A 23,658-nucleotide genomic window follows, 5' to 3' on the forward strand; every position below is an offset into this window, starting at 1 on the left:
TTTTAAATGAAGTACTCATTTTTTTCTGAAAACCATAGGTTTCTAAATTATTGATACCCCTAACAATTATTGTAAATACAATCTAAGTGAAATATAAAAATGAGGTAATATCATGCAAAATGACTTTCTTATCAATCAACATGGTAAAAGCCAAAGAACTGTCAATTCAGATGAGATTGATGATAATTGACAGTCTCAAGTCTGGTAATGAAATACATCAATGTTTAAACATACCATGTAGCACTCTAAGGGCAATAACTTAAAAAATGCAAAACATATGGAATGGTTGCAAACTTACCAGGAAGGGGACGCAAGCGAATGTTCTCACAGAACCCAAGGGTCAGTTTAAGAATTTTAGAAATTAGTTACTTGGCTGACTCTCGTGGAGCGGCATAATTGGCTCGCTGGTCCAGAGGGAGGGACTTGGCAGGGTTAGCAGATCACTACGCACAACAGCACCCCGGGCGCCTCGGAAACACGGTCACGAGCATGAAACGAGACGGCTTGAAGAAGGCGTGTTGTTCCCTTCAGGCCACCGAAGGGATGGGGGTGTGGGCGGTGTATTGTATCCCCCAGCTAACACTAATTGGATTATATAGGGTACAACTGGCTGCCAAATTGGGAGAAAAAGTGAAAACTCCAAAATAAATAAAAATAAAATGGTTACATCTTGGGGATGTCTCAAAAAAAACCATAAAATGGGACCTCCATACCAACAAACTCTTTCAAAGAGTGGCTTGAAGACAGTCCTTACTGAGCATAATAAACAAAACTATTTGGAGATTGCCCAACCTCACTGGAATTATAACAGGAATAGTGCGATGGTGAGATGAGACCAAAACTCTAGGTTTTTGGCCATACGCTCCCATCAACATGTTTGGTGGGAAAATGGAATGCATACGTACTGTCAAATAAGGCATTGGGACATGTTTTTGAGAAGTTTTGCTGCCAGTGGTCCACATTTTAAGATCAATGGCACAATTAATTTAACAAATTACCAGGAAATCTTGGTAGAAAATCTGGTTGTCTCTGCTAGGGAGCTGAATCTTGGTCGTAGGTGGATTTTTCCAGCAGGACGATGACCCCAAACGCATCAAAATTGACACAGAACTGGTTCAGAAAAAATAATAATACAAAAATAATAATTCGGCAATGGCCATCTCAGCTTCCAGACTCAAATCCCATCAAAACCCTGTGGTCTCAACTGAAGAGGGGGGCATCACCAGGATAAATGATTCTGTATGGAGGAATAGTCAAAAAATCCCTCCAAATGTGTTCTCACCTCTCACCCAAAACCTCATCTGTAACTTTCCCAAACAGTCATTCAGGCAGAAAATCGATCATTGAATCATCACAAAGATTGGTAATAGAGATCTCTTTATTATAGTGCATTTCTCAAATGTTAGTTAAAAAGGCTAAAACCAAAAGGGAAATAAATCTTTTCTTAAGAAAAAAATACATATGCACACCCGCTTGACTTTTTTTTTTTCCTTTTTTTTTTAACAGAAATCATTTCTCAAACTTAAAGCTTCACATCTGAACATAGGTAGCTAAAATAAAAACTTTAATTGGATTTTTTTTTTTCTCTAGGTCTATTTCCATGGTACACTTCAAAGGCCAAGACAACACAGAACATGTCTGCTTGCACACTCACTGAGTTTGGTGTTTTTAGGACAGCCCGGTTTGGACATGGTTTGTTGGCGTTTTTTTCAACAAAACTGCAGGTTTTTTTCCAGTTGCACAGGAAAGCAAAGGCCACCAATTATTACCAGAGACAGTTACAGTAACCAATCATTACCAAGGACAGTTACAGTAACCAATCATTACCATGGAAAGTTGCAGGAACCAATCAATACCAGGGACAGTTACAGTAACCAATCCAGGCCACCAATCCGCTGATGACACTAGTGAGGACACCACAGGAGGGGAACTTAGTCAGACACTTATGACAGTTTCACATTGCAAGAGAGGAAATAAATAAAATCTCATCTTTGTGGTGGCCTTTACAGGTTATAGTTCCACAGCAATTTTTCAATTTTTGTGCTGACGACTGCAAATTGTCGTCATCACTTTGATTTGACATTCTCGTGAGGGGTGGGGGGCATGTCATGGATGGCAACCCTGGACCCACCCCCCGACCAAACGAGAGTGAGGGTAGCAACAGCCCACAGGAACAGATTGCACTGCAATCCTCTCTCTCGAGCGCCCACAGTCGGGGTTCAAATTCAGAACCATTTACGATCAAACACGGTTAAAAAAAACGGTGCCACTAAAAGCTGGAGATCAGTGTAGACTTGGAGAACAACACTCTACGCTGAAGAAATGATTGCCATCCCTTAGAACACAGCAAAACTCTTGTAAGACCTTAAATTAAATAAACAGGCGGTAAAAGCACCAAGCCCCTCCGGAGTGGATATCTAGCCCCTAAAAAGCGATCGCCAGCAGTTTAGCTGCGTGGGTCCCGGCTCCTGTACAACTGCATCACCAGACCTCTTAAATACACATTCTGTACATGACATTCAAAAACAGTTAGAGCTCAAAATAACAAAAAAAAAGAAAAAAAAAAAGAAAAAAAAAAAGGTAGCATGCAGAAGTGGGAGTAGCCCTGAGTAACCACCTCACTGCCCCGGGACCCTTATCGAATGGGTTCTTCCACAGCGCAAGCCATCGTATTCTCCCACACCCAGCACCCCCATAAGCCCCACATCCCGACAAGCCACAAAACCCCACCACCTGTCACCACAGCCACAGCGGCCAATCCCAATGCCCCCGTGGGACAGCCTCAGACTCAGCAGCCAGCTTTGCACCAGCCCAGATGATACCCGTTCTCAATCGTTCGTCTGAAATCTCGTCTCACCTCATAACGCACGACATTCACTACTGTAACAACCCGTTCCTTCAGAGAGGGACGCATCGGCAGCCCCTGCTGCCAACGAGATGCCACTACATCGTTCAGCCGGATCAGATCTGATTGGTCCTCCGAGCGTGCAACGCGTACGAAAAGCGAAAAAGACCAGCGCCGACACAACGAGGTCCTGTCAATATCGCTAACTATTAAATATTAAACCACGCAAAGCCTGGAGAGGCCAGCAGCTTCAGTAAGAGAACCGAGGAGACAGCAGCACTGCGCTCCTGAACACACCCTGCACAGGCCTGAAGGGCGGCCATCTTTCCCAGCATTTTATTTGATAGGAGCTTGAAAATGACAAAAGTATGAAAACTAAAAGGATGGGGACAAAAAATAAAAATATTTTGCTTGTGCTTCATGGTTTTCAGGAGAAAGGAAAACTGTAGTGTTCACTGAAAAGTCACAGCGGCAATCTTATTTTACAACAAACGATGACAAATCCACATTATTTTCAAAACACGCAAAGAAGGATCAAGGATGGAAAATGCTTTTTATTGACTTCTCTTCCAACCTGATACAGGTTACAAAGATTTTTTTTCTTCATTTTTTATTTCTTTTCTTATTTATTTTTTTTAAATGAGGGAGAATTTAAACAAACATTGTGCCTTTGGACCGTTTGAACTTTGCCGTAGTATCAGGTTTGTAAATCGGAGAACACTTTGCATCCTGGGCCTTTCTTTGCCTTGTGAAAACCACACAGCGGAGAGTTTGGGGGCTGTAAAACTGACGTGTTGTGGGGGCGGATATGGGGGCGTAAGGCACGCCAGGATTGCTCCAGCTCTCTGTCTCTCTGCCGCAGTCACACTCTCGACATGATAAAGGGAGGTAAGAGGTGGACATTTTTGGGTTGGGGGGGGGGGGGGGCTCTGGCTCTGGCGCTGTCCCCGTCACACACACACACACACACACACACACACACACACACACACACACAGACAGACATACACACACACCCACACACACACACACACACACAGTAGACGGACAGACACACGGACAGACGGGCGGAATGGATCTCAGGATTTGGAGTTCTTCAGCTGGTTGGAGAGCCAGTCGAGCCCCTCGTACAGGCCGTCGCCGCTGGTGGCGCAGGTGGACTGGATGTACCAGTTGCGGTTCCGCAGGTTGTGGAGCTGCAGCTTGTCCGTGATCTCCGCCGCGTTCATGGCGTTGGGAAGATCCTGCCAGAAACACGGGGTTCAATCAGCAGTCCGCCCTGAGCATACACCACACCCACTAACACTGGCCCCGACCAATCAGCAGACCCCACTTATGCACCATCTTCCCGCCCCGACGAATCAGGACACTCCTGCTTGTTGGGGGCGGCCTGTAGCGCGTAGCAGTTAAGGTAAATGACTGGGACACGCAAGGTTGGTGGTCCTAATCCACAATAAGATCCGCACAGCCGTTGGGCCCTTGAGCAAGGCCCTTAACCCTGCATTACTCCAGGGGAGGATTGTCCCCTGCTTAGTCTAAGCAACTGTATGTCGCTCTGGATAAGAGCGTCCGCCAAATGCCATTAATGTAATGTGACGTAATGTAATGTGACGTAATGTAATGTAATGTAATGTAATGTGACGTAATGTAATGTAATGTAATGTGACGTAATGAAATGTGACGTAATGAAATGTGACGTAATGAAATGTGACGTAATGTAATGTAATGTAATGTGACAATGTGACGTAATGTAATGTGACGTAATGTAATGTAATGTGACGTAATGTAATGTAATGTGACGTAATGTAATGTAATGTGACGTAATGTAATGTAATGTAATGTAATGTAATGAGGTAAGGGCTCACCTGCTTGTTGGCGAACACGAGCACGACGGCGTCGCGCAGCTCGTCCTCGCCCAGCATCCGGCAGAGCTCCTCCTTGGCCTCGGTCATGCGCTCCCGGTCGTTGCTGTCCACCACGAAGATCAGCCCTAAAGAACAACAACACTGACTCGCACATGTAGGGCACGCGATAACATTGACTTTGACGGTTTCGGCCTTCCAAAGTCATGACACGGGTACATGTCCCTATGAACGGAGGCGCGCAGCAGTGACCCAGGCCATGCAGGCCAGGCTACAGGTGAACAGGAGCGCCGGCCCTCACCTTGCGTGTTCTGGTAGTAATGACGCCACAGGGGGCGGATTTTGTCCTGACCGCCCACGTCCCACACGGTGAAGCTGATGTTCTTGTACTCCACCGTCTCCACGTTAAAACCTGAGGAGAGGAGAGGAGAGGAGAGGACCAAAGACCAGGGTCACGTTCAGCCCCGACGAAACCTTTATTTGAACAGAAACGGCGGTGCAATACGTGGGGCTGACGGACGTAGGTACGGTTTGCCACTATGGCATCTGAGAAGGGCATTCAGGCTTTAAAGCCTATGCCTACGTCATTATTGATTTGGGCTACACACACCCACCAAACGGGGGCAAACCTACCTCAAAGCCTCTTGGCACACCGTGGGGAGGGAACATGACTGAACATGCCCCAGATCGCTCACCAACAGAGTATAGCCAGGGGAGGGAAGGGCTAATGGGGGGCATGATGGGGCTTTTGTGCAGTACTCACCGATAGTCGGGATGGTGGTGACAATCTCTCCCAGTTTGAGTTTGTACAGGATGGTGGTCTTCCCCGCCGCATCCAACCCCACCATGAGGATCCGCATCTCCTTCTTCCCGAACAAACCTTTGAAAAGACTGATAAACTGCCCCATGATCCCTGAAAGGAAAGAGACGACACCTGCTTCACAAGCCTGATAGAGGTAGAGCCAGGGTAAACCCTAAAGAGAGGAACCCGGAAGGCCAAGGTCCAAAGGGCCACCTACTTCCCCCACATTCCCAGCACAGGCGAGGACACCATATGTCCAAGCCTACTTAGGGACCCGCTCAATGGCACGAATGCAATGATTGACATCCCTCAAGAAGAAAATATTACGTTACAAGAACACTACCCATTACATCAGGTGGCGTAAGGTTGAGTAGCAAGAGGCAAGTGCCCCATCTTAACACCAGTAACTGAGAGAAAGAGATGTGGGAGACCTACACTAGTCAGACACAGCAGGCACAGCCAGACAACCCCACACGCGGGCACAGCCAGACAACCCCACACGCGGGCACAGCCAGTCTACCCCACACGCGGGCACAGCCAGACAACCCCACACGCGGGCACAGCCAGTCAACCCCACACGCGGGCACAGCCAGACAACCCCACACGCGGGCACAGCCAGTCTACCCCACACGCGGGCACAGCCAGTCAACCCCACACGCGGGCACAGCCAGTCTACCCCACACGCGGGCACAGCCAGACTACCCGACACGCGGGCACAGCCAGTCAACCCCACACGCGGGCACAGCCAGTCAACCCGACACGCGGGCACAGCCAGTCAACCCGACACGCGGGCACAGCCAGTCAACCCCACACACCGGCACAGCCAGTCAACCCCACACACCGGCACAGCCAGTCAACCCCACACACCGGCACAGCCAGTCAACCCCACACGCGGGCACAGCCAGTCAACCCCACACGCGGGCCTGTGGAGTAAGGTAGGTAAGCACAACAAAAAAGAAATGCTAAAAAGACAGAGTGCTTGAACACCCAAGACTGGCCGAATGAGGAAACACATGTTCTGCACACCTTTATAAGAGCTCGACCTTTTAATGTACATTACAGTGATGCAAACCAAAATGAGACTGGGCTAAATACATGCTCAAATCATCAAGATGAGCACTTTTTTAGGCCATTAAAAAAAGACTTGAGATTCAATACCTTGAACATAATGCCAATACAGATTGGTAAGGCCGTAGATATTAGTAGAGACAAGCTGGGCAACTTGTTTATTCTTTTCAATTGCTTTAAATTCCATTCTGTACACCAATAATCGCAAGCTGTGCATCTCAACTAAACCAGGTGAAACCATTTCAACTGATATGCCATAACTTTGTGATCAACTGCATAATCCAGATGAACATAACAGTCCATTAAATTTTGATTACAATTCTATGCCTCGGCTTGATGACAATTTACATAAAGTTTGGCATCAAGGAGCTTTCTTTTACTCCAAAGAGATTAGAAAACTTTGGAACAGGACGAATACTGAACTTAAATCATTCCTTTTGGCTGCACAAAAAAAAAAAAATTGTTTTAATGCCTGTAACTATGTTCACGTATACGTGTTGAGGACCTGTTTGACCTGATCAAAACAAGCAAAAACATTACAGTATCAGCTAAGGTTTTTGGACACAAGTAAGCCTTTTATACCTTTTGAAGAACAAGGTTTCAATTTGATTGGAAACTTTCCACCTTTGTTTAACACTTTTTGGCGATGTTCTGCTCAGACCCAACTTTGCCATTGTATAATTTTAGAATAAATGATCTTATTGAGTTCATTTATCTTGAGGCTGTTCTCTATCAGGGTATTTACTAGTATTTCAAGTGTGGATACCATACAGCATGTGGTGCTTATGTAGGAAGCCATTAAAGTATATTTTATTGTGAATTAAGGCTCTCTTTGCAATGAGGCCAAGATGCAAAACATGCCAATACATAGCAGTAACAGTTATTTTACACAAGTAGGCCTACTTTATCCTAAGCAACTAAATGGTTTAATATGCAACAGCAGTTACACGTCCTCGCAAATGCTGGTAGGTTTTTTTAGTGGCTCCGTAAGGCGCAAAAAATAATCACATTTGTTAGTCAAGTCAAAGCTCCGCCTAATCTGTAATTCTGCCAACGTCATTGAGTGACAGTGCTGCGGAATGGCTGGTCTCTAGCTTCGTTGCCACCGTCTTTACGTCGCACGCGTAACTGTGCTCTGAGGCTGAAACAACTAGGGAGCCCCCCGCCCCAATTTAGTCTGACCTACCCCACCCAAAGGGGAGTTGGGCCGGACTGCTTTTCTGGTTTCCAATCTGGCCAGCAAGCGCACATTTCAGAGCTGCGTGCCCCGGGCCACTCCTCGGCCGCCAGGTCAAGCACATGAAATGGGAACTATCTAATACAACTTGAAAATAATGCAACACTGAAAAAAACATTATAAACACGCTGTAACTAAGACTGACAACATACTACAGCATACGTTTGAGCGTTCATGCAGTATTGGCTCGGATCATGACATACAACAATTGCCTCACAAGTCCGGCGTTTAAATCCTAACGTCACAGACCTGTTTGGATCAGAGGTGGAAGTTTACAATCTTGAGAGGTCTTGCGTAATATCTTATGAGGCTAGGTAACGTTAGCTTATGACGCTGGGTTTGGGACATAAGTCACCAAAACTAGATCCGAACCACATGGATATCACCGCTGATTACAATGTACAGTAATTGAAAAGATGCAATACGAGTGCCATTAACAAAAAAACGATGTAGTTAGTTAACGTTAAATTTAGCCAATATACTTTTATGCGCTCCAGAAAGTTTTATGAACTAGAGCTAGATTGCACTTGCCGTCTCCAGCTTAGTGGATTTGATTGATATAGCTAGATTTCATGTTAGAAATGACTAGACAATCAATGTTAGCCAACCATCTAGCTAACTTTACAAAAGTTAGGAAATGGACTCAGCTACAATCCATCTAGATAGCTTGCTTGTTAAAAACCTCCACAAACAGTGTTCACTGGTAGCAAGGATTATTCGCTAACTAGGCTACCTGTCCAAATTGGTTAGCCATATAGCCGCATGAAAAGATTAGAATATGTATGAGAGGTAGGTAGCGAAGTTAGCAAACCTTAAATAAAGCAAGGAAGCAACACGATCGGATGGAGAGCAGACGATGTGAGCCAGATGACTAGCTAACGTTAAATGACAGCAGCGCATGTTAGACTAGCTAGCTACCAAACAAATGAACAACAAATATACAGAGCTAACTAGCTAACATTAGCGATGAAGAACATTCTTGAGCTCGCTTGCCTGCTCAACGACTAACGTTGGGCCCATGGACCAACTCGGTCTGCTAGGCGGGCTTCCCATAGATGTAACGTTGCCCGCGTAGTCTGCACTAAACACATAGCAAACTTAGACAAGCCAGCTCAATAGCTGACAAACTGGTTAGCTACGATCGACTTCTTTACCTGTGCTTTGCGGAAGCTTCACGAAGACAGGCGAAATCGACAAAGCCACTCGCTAGCTATCAAAGACACTTGTATCATCTAGTTACTGCATTTGACAAGATTGAAAAGACGCTCAAACTTGCGCTTAGAACCGAAGACACTGTTCGCTCACACCAACGTTAATGTGTGAAATAAAGACGGTATAGCTGGAAGCCCATTGAAGAGCTCGCACTGGTTAGTAAACTTAACTTAGACTACCTCCATAGGTGTTACATGATTAAATGTTTTACTAGAAAGAGACATACTACGATATAGCTACACATATCGGATTACATGGCAAGGACAACAATATACACATGATTTTGATATATTTACCTCAGAGACGTGGCTTCTCGATACCAGCAATCAACTTCACCGCTAACAAGAAAATGGCGACTTTCGTAGCTAACCCAAAAGACAATTGCGTCATTGACCATGCCCACTGTAGCAAAAATCTTTCCAATCAAATTGTTCATAGTGGCCATAAATCACCGCCCCCGTTATTTGTAACGTATTGGCATACACGGTTAAATTCTGTGGGCGGCGGCAGGGAAAAAGTGTGTTGCAGTTTTTGACTACGAAATTTAGGACGGGTCAGACTGGATTGGGTTGTACAGTCCCCCCCTCCCTCTTCAGTACTTCCGGACGACGTTTCAACCGGAGACGTGGAGAAAAAGTCGTCGTTGACAAACCGGTTAACCAACCTAGCAGGGGAGACCTGTCAACTAATGCTAGCGCGACATCGCTGACGTGTTCCAAAACTAACTTTACTGTCTTGCCATCATTAGTCGTGTGACGTCTCACTTTTGTTTGCCAACCAGCCGCCTTTAGTCCCTTTGATTTGATCATCAAACCGATTCAGGTTACTCTATTGCTCCCAGCCCTCAATATAACGTCACATTACTGGGCCAGACTGAACAGTGGAATTAAAAAGGATACTTTTTTTTTCCACGGATAATTTTTATTTATATTTTATGTTGCATCAACTCCAGAACTGGTGTCATCTAAATTTATTCATTTTTGTGATAATCTGGATTGTCAGGGGCGACATTGACTCAGGCGGTCGTCTGGCAGTTCGATCCCGGCCTAGGTGTGTCGAAGTGTCCCTGAGCAAGGCACCTAACCCCCAAATGCTCCTGACGAGCTGGTCGGTACCTGGCATGGCAGCCAATCACCGTTGGTGTGTGAGTGCTTGTATGAATGGGTGAATGAAAAGCATCAATTGTACAGCGCCTTGGGTAAAGGTGCCATATAAATGTCAACCATTTACAATTTCGTTTTTAGATTACAGCCTTTCACAGACACACTTGTGTCCTTCATTAGCAATGTGCCACTGCTTTGGTAATGAGGTACCGGGTCTATTACAACCGCAGCTGTGGTGTTGATTCACTACTATTCATGTTCTTATCCTAAATGTTCTTAACCAATTTACCTACAATAAATCTATTATGTGCCAAGAAGTAATAGCTGATAAAAGTGTACTGCACTGGTAAAGTGCACTGGTCAAATTAAAACAGGATAATCACAATTGCCAGCAATTGAGATTACAGGTGGACCAAAGGTACAAGGGAGATTGAGGAAGAAGAGACAAAGAGGGTAAAAGTGATATGAAGGTCAGGTGTTGTCCCTTTCTTTAACACACCTGCACATCGTCTTTATAAATGGTTTAAAGCAACTGCATGACAACCACTCCTTACCCCAGGAACAGGACCGATGAAAATGTGTTCTGAGGATTCCTTGGTATGCTCAAGCTGTATACCGGTTAGGCAACTATATTTATCACTCCAGAGATTGCAGGTTCAAACCCCAGAGGGTGCATCACCACTGTACCCTTACATAAGTTATTAAACTTAAAGGTACAATAGGTCTTTTTGGTAGCTTCTAACAGTCAAGAGAGGAATTGTGTAGCAACAGACACCCTCAAACCACAACACCGTTTATCCCTCCCCCTTCTCTGTGAACGCATTGATGTTGAACACCCCACGCCATTGGCTGTGGCACATATAACCTTCAACCAATGAGCTTGTATTATTGTACAGCGATACAATGTTTTGGTACCAAATGTTGGTCTGTCAACTGTATATTTTGAAACCTGAATTTAAGGACTTTAAACACAGGCAGAGGGTGAGTTGATATGTCAGTGAGCCTTTTTATATGATTTTAAAGGCATTGTGACACAAAAATCTTACCTATTGTACCTTTAACTGCTTCTGTAGATAGCTGGTCATATAAGTAGATAGTGTGCAAAAACATGAACTGTGGAAGCTGCTCTGGACATGAGCTCCCGCCAAGCTAACAAACCTATTGAAACTAGTGATGTGCCAGTCATGCCTCATGTTATTAGTCTTTTTTCCTGGGTTATAGAGCAGTTCTGTGAGATGCTTAAGACTGTTGACAGTCTGCCAATAGGCATTCATCAACCATGGAACTGCTCAGGAGCCCACTGTTTTATAATTTGAGCCAGATAATCCTTTGCCTTCAGCCGATGTGAAGGCTAGTAAGGCACCAGACATCAATGACTGGGTGGAAGTTCATCATCAGACCTGGGTAAAATACAAAAAAATTTTTTTTCAAGTATCTTTCCGCTTCACTGAGCTTGTCTGGTGTGTTGGATCTGATGAAATACTCTCAAAGTGCAAACCCCACGTTCTGGTCCTCTTAGTTGGCTCAATTGCAGCTCACGCCTTGGGTCCAGTGTCAAGCCAGAGGTTCCCCTTTTTAAAAAAAATTATTAAATTTAAAAAAATTGCAAAGAAAATGGAACAAATAGAGACCCCAAGATTCAGTAAACGTCTTTTATTATAAAGAATTTTTTTTTCTTTTTTTAAACAACATCTCCAACTGTGATAATGTCGCAGGGGACTATGTTACGGAAAACCATTATTTGGGTTTTCCCTCGACTGTAAAAGTATAATTACATGGTGGAGTTAGACATTCAGTGCATGGGGGGGGGGGGGGCTCACACAGTGTCACACACAGGAAACAGAATTCATATACATAACTAAGTACACAGCTCGCTCGTCGTTTCAGAAAACATGTATTTGTATAGGTGTTTTTTTTCCCGACTCAGAAGTGGACTACCCCCCTTTCATTTACCAAATTGGCAAAGTTATTCAGCATTAGTCACAGGTGAGCTCCAACCACGGATATGGACCAAACAGTGTGCACCTGTGTGTTGATCAGCGCATGCGCGCGTGTGCATTTGTGTGTTGATGCGAGTGTGTGTGTATGTGCGTACGTGTGTTGATGCGAGTGTGTGTATATGCGTTGATGTGAGTGTGTGTTCATGCAAGTGTGTGCGCGCGTGTATATGCGTATGCGCGTTGATGCGAGCGTGTGTATGTGCACGTGTGTCGATGCGCGTGTTCATGTACGTGCGTCTCTCGATTTGAGTGTGTACGCGCCTGTGTGTGTGTATGCGTGTACGTGTGTTGATGCGAGCGTGCGTGTGTGTGCGTGGTCTCTCATACAGGCCACTGGCTGCTTCTACAATGTGGTGCTAAAGCCACCACACTGGGCCCTGGACAGACGTGATGATGTGCACAGCGCTCCACTGAAGGCACGCTGCTCTAACCCAACTCAGCTGTCAGCTATTTGCAACAATAAAAGACCAGTGCATGTCATCAGCTTTTATTCACAAATGTACCAAGTTAAATTAAAAAGCAAAGCACATCCTTACCGTTAATAGCATACACTTCATATTCAAAAGAGCTCTGAACCTATGATACGCACTGGCTTTGAAAAAATGTACATGCCAAGTACTTCCGTTTGCTAGTTTTCAGTGTTTTCATCATTATTGTATAAGTTCATTGTTAACACAAACTACAAACCCCAACATGTTTACAAGTCGGTGAAACTATACCAACCCCACCCTTTCTATTTTTTTTTTTTTTTTTAAATGCATTTAATTTTAATTTTACACTGAGCTGTGTTACAGAAAAAAAAACAACAATGGCTCTTCAAAGAGCAGTTTGTAAAATAATTTAAATACAAACAAAATAAAAAATAAAATTATTGCAGTATACTACAATCATACAATTGTGACATGCTACAAAAGCAGCATTATGCAAAGATTTTCAGTGCAATTCGTTCCTCATTAACGGGATCATACCCTCTGACCGAAAAACGGTTTCTGCTTGTATGGCCATGGTACAGTGCGTGCCAGTGGGCATTAGAAATGGGCTCAATGCTTTCCAGTAGCATCAGAACTACAAAGACAACGGGAACGTGCCTCTAGAATCCAGCGGAAGGGGCCCACGCAGGTCGAAGAAATGCGTTCAACAAATCACTGTGATTACGACAGGCCTCATCTTGTTGTTTTGTGAAATTGCAATCGTAATTTTGGAGCAAAATCGGATTTTGGTGGCTTCTCGTCCACAACGGTTACACGGTTACAATACAACAGAGTGGTTGTGTCACAAGTCACTGTTACTCCTCCATTCAAATGGCACCGGGCTCATCAGTGCAGTGAAGACGCTGTGTGAATGTGACCTCACAGTGTAAATAAGGGGGATAAGAGTTAGCTGTATTTGCGTTCACACGGTCAATAGCATAATAAAAATATTTTGCTGCACGCAATGTTATTTCAGCCCACAGCCTTTCGGTGCAAATGACCACACGGTCTTCATTCACCCATTCCTTTCAGAGTCCAAGCCACTTACATTTTATGGGACCCACTCACCACCAAACCCCAACCCCGCTACACAGACTGTGGTCGACCCTGCTTATGGCTTCAGCCATTTGCATCTCTTTGGCTGTATGGAAAACAAACAGAAATTAAAGAACATCAACAGCTATATTAACAACAACTTGAAGAACGCTCCAGTGTTCTTCCTGGTTTCCAAGGAGACAAGCTGCAGAGACTACCTCAAACATTTTCCCACCGATATAACGTATCAGGCCCCAATTCCCAGAATCCAGTGGGCCTCGGACAGGGGACGACAGAGTGTCTCTATCTCTCTCTCTCTCTCTCTCGCCCTCCGTCCCTCTCCACCGCTCTGTCTCCATGACAACACCTCGGGTCAGAGGTAGTTTCCTCACACGATGCGAGGACTCCGGTTTCCCCATGCGACTCTTGAAGACGTGATTTGTCGCAGTCGGGCGGGGTGCGGGGGTGGGGTGGGGGGGCACAGGGCCGGGCTCAGGAGCCGTGGCTGGGGGGGTGCTGGAGGTCCTGCCCGGAGAAGATGGGGTGCAGGAGCGGATGCAGCTGCAAGGCGGCGGCGGCGGCGGCAGCGCTGGTGGGGCGGGGCGCGAAGAGGGTGGGGTAGAGCGCGCCGTGGGGGACGTGGTGCAGCGCCAGGGGGCCGTGGTGGAGGGCGGAGGCCGGGATGATGTGGATGGGCTGCCCCGACAGGAAGGCGGCGGTCGGGTGGGCGGAGATGAGCCCGGCATGGCCCAGGGACGGGCCCAAGTGGGAAAGGGAGATGGGGGTGAGGTGGTGCTGGGGGAGGTGGTGCACCTGGGCCAGCTGGTGCGGGTGGGCGTGATGGTGGGGGGAGTGCGGGTGGAGGCCCATGGCGGCCGCCGCCGTGGCGGCGTGGTGCTGCAGGAGGGCGTGCTGCACGGTGGTCAGCGTGGTGGGGGCGGCAGACACCGCCGGCTGCTGGATGTGGATTTGCTGCAGGGTGGGAGGCGGCGGGGCCAGGCTGACCGCGTTGGCGGCAGCGGCAGCAGCAGCGGCAGCAGCAGCAGCGGCGGCGGAGGGGAAGGCCTTGACCTGCTTGGCCAGCAGCTGCTGTTGGATGTGCTGCTGGGCGGCCTGCTGCAGCTTGCTGTACTTCTCCATCTCCTCAGGGGTGAAGGTGATTGGCTGGCTCTCCAGCGGCGCCAGGTCGTCCTCCTTCTCCGCCTCCAGACCCATGTCCTCTTCCTCCAGGATGGGAGGGGGGTACCGGGGATAGGGGTGAGGGGGCATGCCCTGCATGAGGGGCTCCAGGAGGGGCGCAGGCCGCTCGTGTCCCGGGTCGGCTTGGAAGGGTGGGACCAGCGCGGCGCCCTCCTGGTCGAACAGCGGGGTCTCCTGCTGGGCCTCCTCCTCTTCCTCCTCCTCCTCTTCAGCCTCTCCCACCACCTGGCTCGGTGTGCTGACCTCCACCGGCCGGGGCGGAGGGGGCGGGGGGAACTCCCGGATGGGCTCTACCAGCACCAGCTCGTCTGCGTCCGTGCTCTCGGCCGGGCCCGGCTTCTCCGCAGGGTCGGGCCGCTGCAGGGAGGTCAGCAGCGAGGGCTTCTTACCTGCCGGAAGTTTGCCGAACAAGGGCAGCATGGCTTTGTTACCCAGGGCAGGGGGCAACTTGGGCCCGAAGTAGCCCTGCGGAGGGTCTTTGAGCTTCGCGCCCGCCTTGGCGGCCGCCCCGGCTTCCTCTCCGCTCTTGCGGGACTGGATCCTCTCCAGGAGCTGCCGCGCGGTCAGCGAGTTCCTCAGCTCACCGGGCCCTCCTCCTCCTCCTCCGCCGCCGCCGGCGCCTTTCGACCCGGCCGCCCTGCCGCCTTTCGCTGAGGAAGACGAGGAGGGGTTTGCGGCGCCGCGGGCGTTTGAGCCGGCGTTGCGGGAGGAGTTCCTGCGGGAGGACGGGGCGCGGGACGAGGAGGACCGCGGGGACTGGGAGCGGTAGATGCGGGAGCGGTTGAAGTCGCGGCGGCGGGAGGCCGGGGAGCCCTTGGCGGAGCTGGAGGAGCGGCTGGCCGGGCTCCGGCTGCGGCTGTAGCTGCCCCGGCGCCAGGACCGCGCCCTGCTGCTGCTCCGGCTGCTGGAGCTGGGCGAGGAGCTGCGGCCGCCGCGCCGGCCCCGAGAGCGGCCCGAGGAGGAGGACGAGGAGGAGGAGTAGCGGCGGCGGGAGGAAGAGCCGTGCCGCCGCCGCCGCCGCCGCCGGCCGTACTCCGAGTCCGAGTCGGACGAGCGGCGGGACCGCCGGCGGCTGGAGCCGCTGTAGCTGTCGGAGGAGCTGCGGCCGCGCCGGCTGTAGCGGCTGCTGCCCGCCGTGGAGCGCTCCGAGCTGCTGGAGTACGAGCGGCTGCGCGAGGCCCGGCCCCGCCCGCCCCGGCGCGAGGAGCCGCTGCGGGAGCGCGGAGAGTCCTCGCTACGCCGCCGCCGCCGCCCGTGCTGGCGGGGGGTGGACCTGCGGCGGCGTGAGGCCCCTTCTTCCTCGCTCCCACTGCTGGGGCGCCCTCCACCGCGGCTGGAGCTCTTCTGCACAGAGGAGGCGACGGCGGTGGTGGCGGCGGAGGCCGGGCTGGGGCTGGGCTTGTGCCGCTTGGTGCCGTTGTGCTCTTCGGAGGGGTTGGCCGTCTCGGTCTCCTGAGCCGTCCCCGCTTTGGCCCCCGACTGCGCCGGCGGCTCCTTCAGGGACCACTTCCTCTTCCTGCTTTCCGGGTCCTCCACTGCCCCTGCTGCCTCCTTCTCTCGCTCTTTCTTCTTCTTCTTCTGTTCCTCCCCTACCTCCTCGCCGGCGCCTGAGGCTTTGTTCTTGTTTTTCTTACGTTTGTGTTTCTTCTTCTTCTTGGCTTTTTCTCCCAGGGTTTCTACTTCCCCCTCCACCGCGCCGCCCTCCGCCCCCTTCTTCTCCTTCTTGGAGCTCTTCCCTGACTTTTTGTGCTTCTTCTTTTTTTTCTTCTTCTTGCTGTTCTGCTGCTTCTGCTCATCCTTCGCGCCCTCCCCAGCCTCTTCCTTCACGTCGACGTCGTCCGTCCCGCCCGCTTTGGGCCCTGGGGTCTTCCCGCCGGTGGTGCTGGCGGCGGGGGGCTCCCCTGCGCCCTCCACCCCAGCCAGTTTGGCCGGCCTCCTGGCACCAGATGCCTTGTTTCGGGAGCGCTTGAAGTCGAAGTAGAGCGGGTTGCAGCTGTAGGACAGGGAGGGCTGGGCCTGGGTGAACTCCAGCAGCTCAGAGGGCCACTGCAGGGTGGTGCTCTCATCCTTGCTCAGGACGGGAAAGAAGGGCCCGGTCAGAACCCGAGGGCCAGAGTGGGGGCTGCCCGTCGCCTCTACCGTCCTCTGCTGGCCGCAGTCCGCCTTTACGTTCGCTGGTGCAGCGGGGTCCGGGGAACCCTCGACACCATCCTCCTCCTTCTTGGTGGGCACCCTGGTTACGGCGTCAGGCTCTACCGCCTGAGGTTTGGGAGACTTGTCCGACCTCTTCTCCGGCTCGCCGTCGGCCTTGGTCTGCTTCTTCTCTTTGGCGCTGGTCGTTGTCCTCTTTTCAGCAGCTGCCGTCCCCTTTTCAGAGGCCGCCGTCCCCTTTTCAGAGGCCGCCGTCCCCTTCTCAGAGGCCGCCGTCCCCTTTTCAGAGGCCGCCGCCCCCTTTTTTGAGGCCATCACGCCCTTTTCAGGAACCGCCATCTCCTTTTCAGAGGCTGCCGCCCCCTTTTCTGTGGCAGCCGGCCCCTTTTCAGAGGATGCCCCCCCCTTTTCAGAGGCTGCCACCCTCTTTTTGGTAGCTGCCACCCCCTTTTCTGGGGCCTCCACCTCCTTTTCGGTGACCACCACCTCCTTTGCAGCAGTTGGCCCGTTTTCAGAGGCTGCCGGCGCAGTGCCTGCCTCATCGTCCTCGGACCCCGCACTCTGGTCGGACGCCTTCATGAAGAGCAGGAACTGAAAATGGGGTTTGACGCGGCAGTGGGCCGGTGGCATGTAGTGGTAATACTGGGGGTCCTGCCCTGAGGCGCCTTCCTCTCTCTTCATCATCATCTTCAACTTGGAGAGGGTGGAGGCCAAGGAACCGCCGTCATCCGACTGGGGAGGCTGTTGCTCTTCGTCGCCCTGCTCCTGTGCGGGGCTCCCTGGGGTGGGGGCTACCGTGGTGACCTCTTCCTCTCCGGGCTTATCCTCCTCCTGCTCCTCGTCCTCCCCCAGCGCCTCCTCACCCTGGTCAGCGAAGACGGCGGCTGCGGTCTCCAGCTTGACGGGGGCCTTCTTAGCGAAGGAGAAGGACACGCTGACCTTGGGCGCCAGGGCCGTGGTCGGGGCGGGGGAGGAGCAGGCCTTGCCCAGCGAGAAGCTGATGGCGGGCATCCGCTTGGGCGACGCTGCCTTCTCCTCGCTGAACGACCCTTCCGCCGGAGCGCAGTCCGTCGCCATGGGGACGCCCTCCAGGGCATCGAAAGCATCCTCTGAGTTCTCACCGTCAACCGCCACAGTTGTGGGTTTAAACATTGGGCCACTGCCTGGAGCTCTACAAGAGAGGGAAAGAGAAAGAGACACTCAAATCTATACATCTGCAGAGTGGGCAGCATATTTAAGAGACACTCACATGTGTACCGTGTACCTTACCCAACTAAAATAAAATGTTCCAAAATATTTTACTGTAATGATTTTTCATTGTTTCCACTACATGGCAATGACACTGTGAGAATGTTTTGGGTTAGCTGGGAATACATTTAGAGCAGCATATTAAAAGCATTCAGATTTGTGTGCTCGAGACTGTGGCGACAAATCTGGGCATGTTTAGAGTTCTGTGATACGACTGGTGAAGGTGTTTTCGTAAGGCGAGCTGTCAGCCTCCTGCCACCAGAGGGCAGTGTTTCCTCACCGGCTGGGCTGCTTCCTCTGTTCGGCCAGCTCGTGCAGCCGCCGTAACATCTTCTCCTGCTTCCTCTCATCCCTGCGCGAGCGCGACGACACGTTCCGCGCAAACTCCCGCTGTTTGAGCTCCTTCAGCCTCTGCAGCGGCGGGGAGAGAGAGAGAGAGAGAGAGAGAGAGAGCAGACAGAAAAAAGGAAGGACAGATGGGGGATGGGTGGGGAGGTAGGCGAGACAGGAGAGGAGAAATGATCAGAAATGGTCCGCTCACTTCGGGGCAGGTCCCAAATAGCTCCCAAACAGCTTGTTTCCCGCTACCATGGCGATGCTTCCGCCAGACTACCTGTGCTAACCGACTTGGTAATTTCGACCAAGATCAGTTAACCACCAGACAGACACACGCTCACACTCACACTCACACTCACACTCACACTCACACTCACACTCACACTCACACTCACACTCACACTCACACTCACACTCACACTCACACTCACACTCACACTCACACTCACACACACACTCACACTCACACTCACACTCACACTCACACTCACACTCACACTCACACTCACACACACACACACACACACACACACACACACAGAAATCTATGAAAGCCAGAACGGGAATAGAACTGTTCCCAATAGATATTTGTTTCACATTCATCGTTATAATATATGCAGATGACATTGCAACAGCGTCGTTGCTCATAGCAACACCCTCCTAAGCTGTGCCCTGGCGATAGCAGACTCATCATGAGCATCAGTGCAGAAATGACTCATGGGTCATAAGGCGGTATATGTTGCTCTGCTGGGTACCAGGCAGGTGTATCAGAAAGCATTCACAGGAGGGGAAAACCAGTCTTTTGAGACAATTGCAAACAACAACCCCCCCCGCCTCATGCTGAAAGTGTTCCAGCCCCTGGTCCCATATCCCGCCCCACACACTGAGGCCCCAACAAACCACAGCACTGTGTACCAGCACATCACCACAGAGGGGCCGGGCAGAGCACCTTACCTGCCTCCCAACACCTGTCCCAACGAGGACCACCCACTGTGGGCAAAACTACTGTGTATGTGTGCGTGTACAGTTTATCGGCGTTACAGATATTATAGTGTTTATTTCATAGATGTTTTGGCCATTAGAGTGTGTATTTCACGGAAGTTCAGCACATTAGAATGAACTTCTGAATGCTGAATAGTCTATTATTTAAATAGACGTTATGGGCATTGGAGTGCTTATTTGATAGAGGTCATGGTCATTAGAGTGCATATTTGACATTTTCTGGCCATTACATTAGTTCTTTGATAAATGTCATGGGCATTAAGGGTGCTTACTTGATGGATGTTCATTAGTGTGCTTACTTGATAGATGTTATGGGCATTACAGTATGTATTTTGACAGATGCTTTGTGCATTAGGGTGCTTATTTGATGTATGCGCATATTTGATAGAGGTTATTAGCATTACAGCGCTTATTTTCTAGATGTTATGGATGTTTTTACCATCTCGTGTGCATATTTGATGGATGTGCGTATTTGATAAGAGATTATTAGCATTACAGCGCTTATTATACAGATGTTATAGATGCTGATGGACGTTATTACCATCTAATGTGCTTATTTGACGGACGTGCGTATTTGATAGATGTTCTGGGCAGTAGAGTGCTTATTTGATGATGTTATGAGCATTAGAGAGCGTATTTGACGGATGCTAGGGGCAATTAGAAGCAGCGAGACTACGAAGCAACGCAGCCACCGCTCAGGTCTTCCGGGGGCGCTCTACTGCGGAGGGGCAGAAGCTCAGGGGGGCAGGAGAAGCTGTTGGGTTAGCCAGTGCCGACAGAGAAGGAAACCGAACATGGAGCAGGGGAGGGGCGGCGGAGGGGAGGTATTGGGGTAGGAAAGCAGAGCCCTGCCTGGCAGAGGGTCCCCCCAGGTAAATCCCACCGTAGCCACTGGTGGGAATGCGACAAATCAAATTACAGCTCAGATCATGTGAACGCGCTGGATTATTGGAGCCTGGAGAAGTCTCGAAAGACTTATTTCCAATGCGTAAAATGCATAAGATGAGCACATAAAACATTCATATATATATATATATAAAATGTATAGGCAAAAATGAAACCCTTTGAAGAGTATGTTCAGCTAAATACATATTCGTTGTCCAGCACCAAAGGTGACGTCTTGACACATATATACTCACACACAATTTGACGGAGTGAAAAGTGGTGAATTTGGCCCTTTTTCATTGGCCAGAATTGACTTTTGACCTTTCAACCCTCTGCCATATTGGACATTGCTTTGAGAATGATAACCCATCAGAACTAGCAGAGATGGGGAGATGGAACTGGGGGTAGGGTAGGGTAGTGTAGGGTAGGGTACGGTAGGGTGGGGTGGGGGCAGGATGTTCGGGGACAAGGTGGGGTGGGGGTGACGAAGTAGAAAAGCAGACAAGCGAGTAGAGAGACTCACGCGGGAGGTCTGGAAGGCCACTTTTATAGAGGGGTTTGCTGGCAAAACATGGCTGAAAAAATGTTAAACAATCGCAACAAAAAAAAAAGAAAAAAAAAAGAAAAAAAGACAAAAGAAAAATAAACAAAGGAAGATGTAAAAATCCTGAAATAGGCACTCTTCTGTTTTAAAGTAGAAATAAAAAAGGAGAAATAAATCAGGCATCACACAGCGAGCGGTCTATAACGTGGGGTCTCACACAAAACGCAATGGGAAAGGGGGCATCATCATGGCGGGGAACCCACACGCAAACACCCCGCCCTCCCCAGGCTGGATGCAAAACCAGGGTGGAAAAGCAGCGTTTTGATGTGGAGGATCTCGGGAATCCCACCGCAGACATGCACAGACAGGCAAAGCCAGGTTTCAAGGGCTTCAAACCCGCAACCCCCGAACGAGCACACTGATGGCAGATGGACCCATTGAACGGGGGTATGACATCACTGAATGTTTTTGTTTTTTTTCTCTCAATATTGTGCGCTGAACAAAATCTATTAATCCAAATCAAAGTTTTTAAACTTGTTTCTATACATATATTTTTTCCATATTTCTCCCAATCAGGAGCGACTACTTTCAGGGGTGCTGTCGGGACTGTTTTCATTGCTCTGGTGAAAACAGTCCCCCCATGGGTCCTTATGAGCCGCAGGAAATGACGTCACCAGGGCACTCCACTCAGCAGCGATTGGACGAGCAACAGGACGACGGCCAAGGCACGACAAACCACACACACAACAACAACCCCAAAAACAACAACTAAACAAAAACCAAAACAAATGACACAGCAGAAACGAAATCACGAACACAGATAAAGCGTAAAGAGCCTGTTTGGGGGGAGGGGTTGGCGAGAGGTCTGGAGGAGGAGGGCTCTGCAGGCCCGAGGGAGGGAGGGAGGGTAGTGGAGACATTTGGCTGGTGAGCCCAGTCGGGGGAAGGGGGTGTTTGGGGGCGTGGGGACTTCGACCCTACCTGCTTGTGGGCGTGGTCATAGGAGTTGATGTGGTTGTCGAACTCCTGGTGCTTCTGGTACTGTTTGTCACATAGCTCGCAGTAGAAGTTCGCCCGCAGATCCTGCAGAGCGTCGGCGATCGCCTTCTCCTTTTCGGCAAAATCCTGAACACACACGCACGCGCACACACACACACACACACTTACGTTGCCGTTTCACAGACGAGAGTGCATCTTTGTTTCTTAATTACAGATCATTACATAACTTAATTACAAATAAAACGATGCCATCTCTGCGCACAGAGAGACAAGCACTCAGCCTCGATGTTCGATTCACAGTGCACTCAAAACTTAACACATGGTGAACCAAAAAGACATCGCAAAAGAAGCATCACTTGCCCAATATCATAGTATCTTCTTACACATTTTGATGGTGGGTATACTGCCTGTATGCACTGTAGGCCTGTATCGGACACAGCTGTGTGACTGGTATGCTGTTATCAGTGCATATGTACCTTCCCCTCTCCAATCACACTATAGTAGTACTTACAACCGTTTTCATCTGCAGTGAATCACCAAAATAGTGATGTCATGTTGATGTCACTCCTATGCTGCATTAGTGTTGTTGAGGGGGAGAGAAAGAGAACGGGAGCGAGGGAGGGACAGCGAGAGGAGAGAGAGACAGAGGGAGGGAGGGACAGAGAGGAGAGAGAGAGGGAGGGATGGAGGGACAGAGAAAGAGAGGGAGAGGGGGATGGGGATGGAGAAACAGAGGGGGAGAGACTGAAAGAGGGATAGAGAGAGCGAGGGAGAAAAAGGTAGACAGAGGGAGGGATGGAGAGAGGAAGAGGAGAGACTGACCTTGTATTTCTGTCGCAGCTCCTCTGTATCCTCCTTCTCCACCTCCAGCACGCGCCTCTTCTCTGTGGCGTCTTCAGCATAGTCCAACTGCACACACACACGCACACACACACACACACACACACACACACACACACACACATTAACGAAGCATGCACACACACACACACTCATACAGTCACATTAATGAAGCACACACACACACACACACACACACAATAGTGTTGCACGCACGCACGCACACACACAGATGCGCACACACACAATAGTGTAGCGCACACACACATAAGTGAAACGCACACATTAATGAAGCACACACGCACGCACGCACGCACGCACATCTATGCCTCAACAGCCCTCCCCCGCCCATGACCACAGGCCTCACCTCCATCTCCATGCGGCCCATTCCCATGACGTCATATTTGAGGATGATGGGCACTGGGTCCGTCCGGCCTGAGAAAACAGAGAAACAAAGAGGGGGGGGATGGGTTGGGGTACAGGGGGAGAGAGAGGGGGAGGGAAGGGGAGTGTGAGAGAGAGAGAGGGGGACAAAAACAGGATGAAAGAGATGGGGAGAGAGGGGGGTTAAGATGGAGAATGAGAGGGGGAGAGAAAATGGGAGAAAGGGGGTCAGGGGAGAGAGACGGAGGGAAAGAAAAGGGGAGAGGGGTTGAGGGAGAGGAAGGGAAAGAGATAGAGAGGGAGAAAGAGAGAGAGAATGTTAGGGCAGAGAACAGGCAGCATGGCTCAGCCTGGGACAGCTGTTTTATTGCGCAGTATGTTGGGTTAGAGATACTGCCCTGAAGTGCAGAGACCAGAGAGCTACAGTGAACCAAA

At 49.8% G+C, this 23,658-nt stretch overlaps 2 protein-coding genes across 8 annotated transcripts in view; both read right to left on the minus strand.

Moving 5' to 3' along the window:
• Window positions 1–1,360: 1,360 nt before the first annotated feature.
• On the minus strand, window positions 1,361–9,442 carry LOC133114214 (ADP-ribosylation factor 1-like). Its single transcript, XM_061223384.1, has 5 exons — window positions 9,323–9,442; window positions 5,471–5,620; window positions 5,009–5,119; window positions 4,711–4,835; window positions 1,361–4,089 (listed from the first exon to the last, which is right to left on the minus strand). The coding sequence occupies exons 2-5, from the start codon at window positions 5,613–5,615 to the stop codon at window positions 3,925–3,927; spliced, it is 546 nt and encodes a 181-aa protein (XP_061079368.1). The 5' UTR covers window positions 5,616–5,620; window positions 9,323–9,442; the 3' UTR covers window positions 1,361–3,924.
• A 4,548-nt stretch (window positions 9,443–13,990) lies between these two features.
• The window catches only part of LOC133115171 (G patch domain-containing protein 8-like), a 38,677-nt gene continuing 29,009 nt past the window's right edge, over window positions 13,991–23,658 (minus strand). For 5 of the 7 annotated variants that reach the window (XM_061224933.1, XM_061224936.1, XM_061224938.1 and 2 more), the window contains 5 exons: window positions 23,207–23,274; window positions 22,822–22,908; window positions 21,982–22,125; window positions 18,514–18,644; window positions 13,992–18,156 (listed from right to left, as the gene is read on the minus strand). In XM_061224933.1, coding sequence (XP_061080917.1) covers window positions 14,127–18,156; window positions 18,514–18,644; window positions 21,982–22,125; window positions 22,822–22,908; window positions 23,207–23,274 — 4,460 coding nt within the window. In that variant the 3' untranslated portion in view covers window positions 13,992–14,126. Of the gene's footprint in view, window positions 18,157–18,513; window positions 18,645–21,981; window positions 22,126–22,821; window positions 22,909–23,206; window positions 23,275–23,658 lie in introns of all 7 variants that reach the window. The other 2 variants (XM_061224934.1, XM_061224935.1) reach the window with 2 other exon arrangements.

The sequence above is a fragment of the Conger conger genome, chromosome 16, assembly GCF_963514075.1.
Source record: "Conger conger chromosome 16, fConCon1.1, whole genome shotgun sequence".
NCBI classification, from domain to species: domain Eukaryota; kingdom Metazoa; phylum Chordata; class Actinopteri; order Anguilliformes; family Congridae; genus Conger; species Conger conger.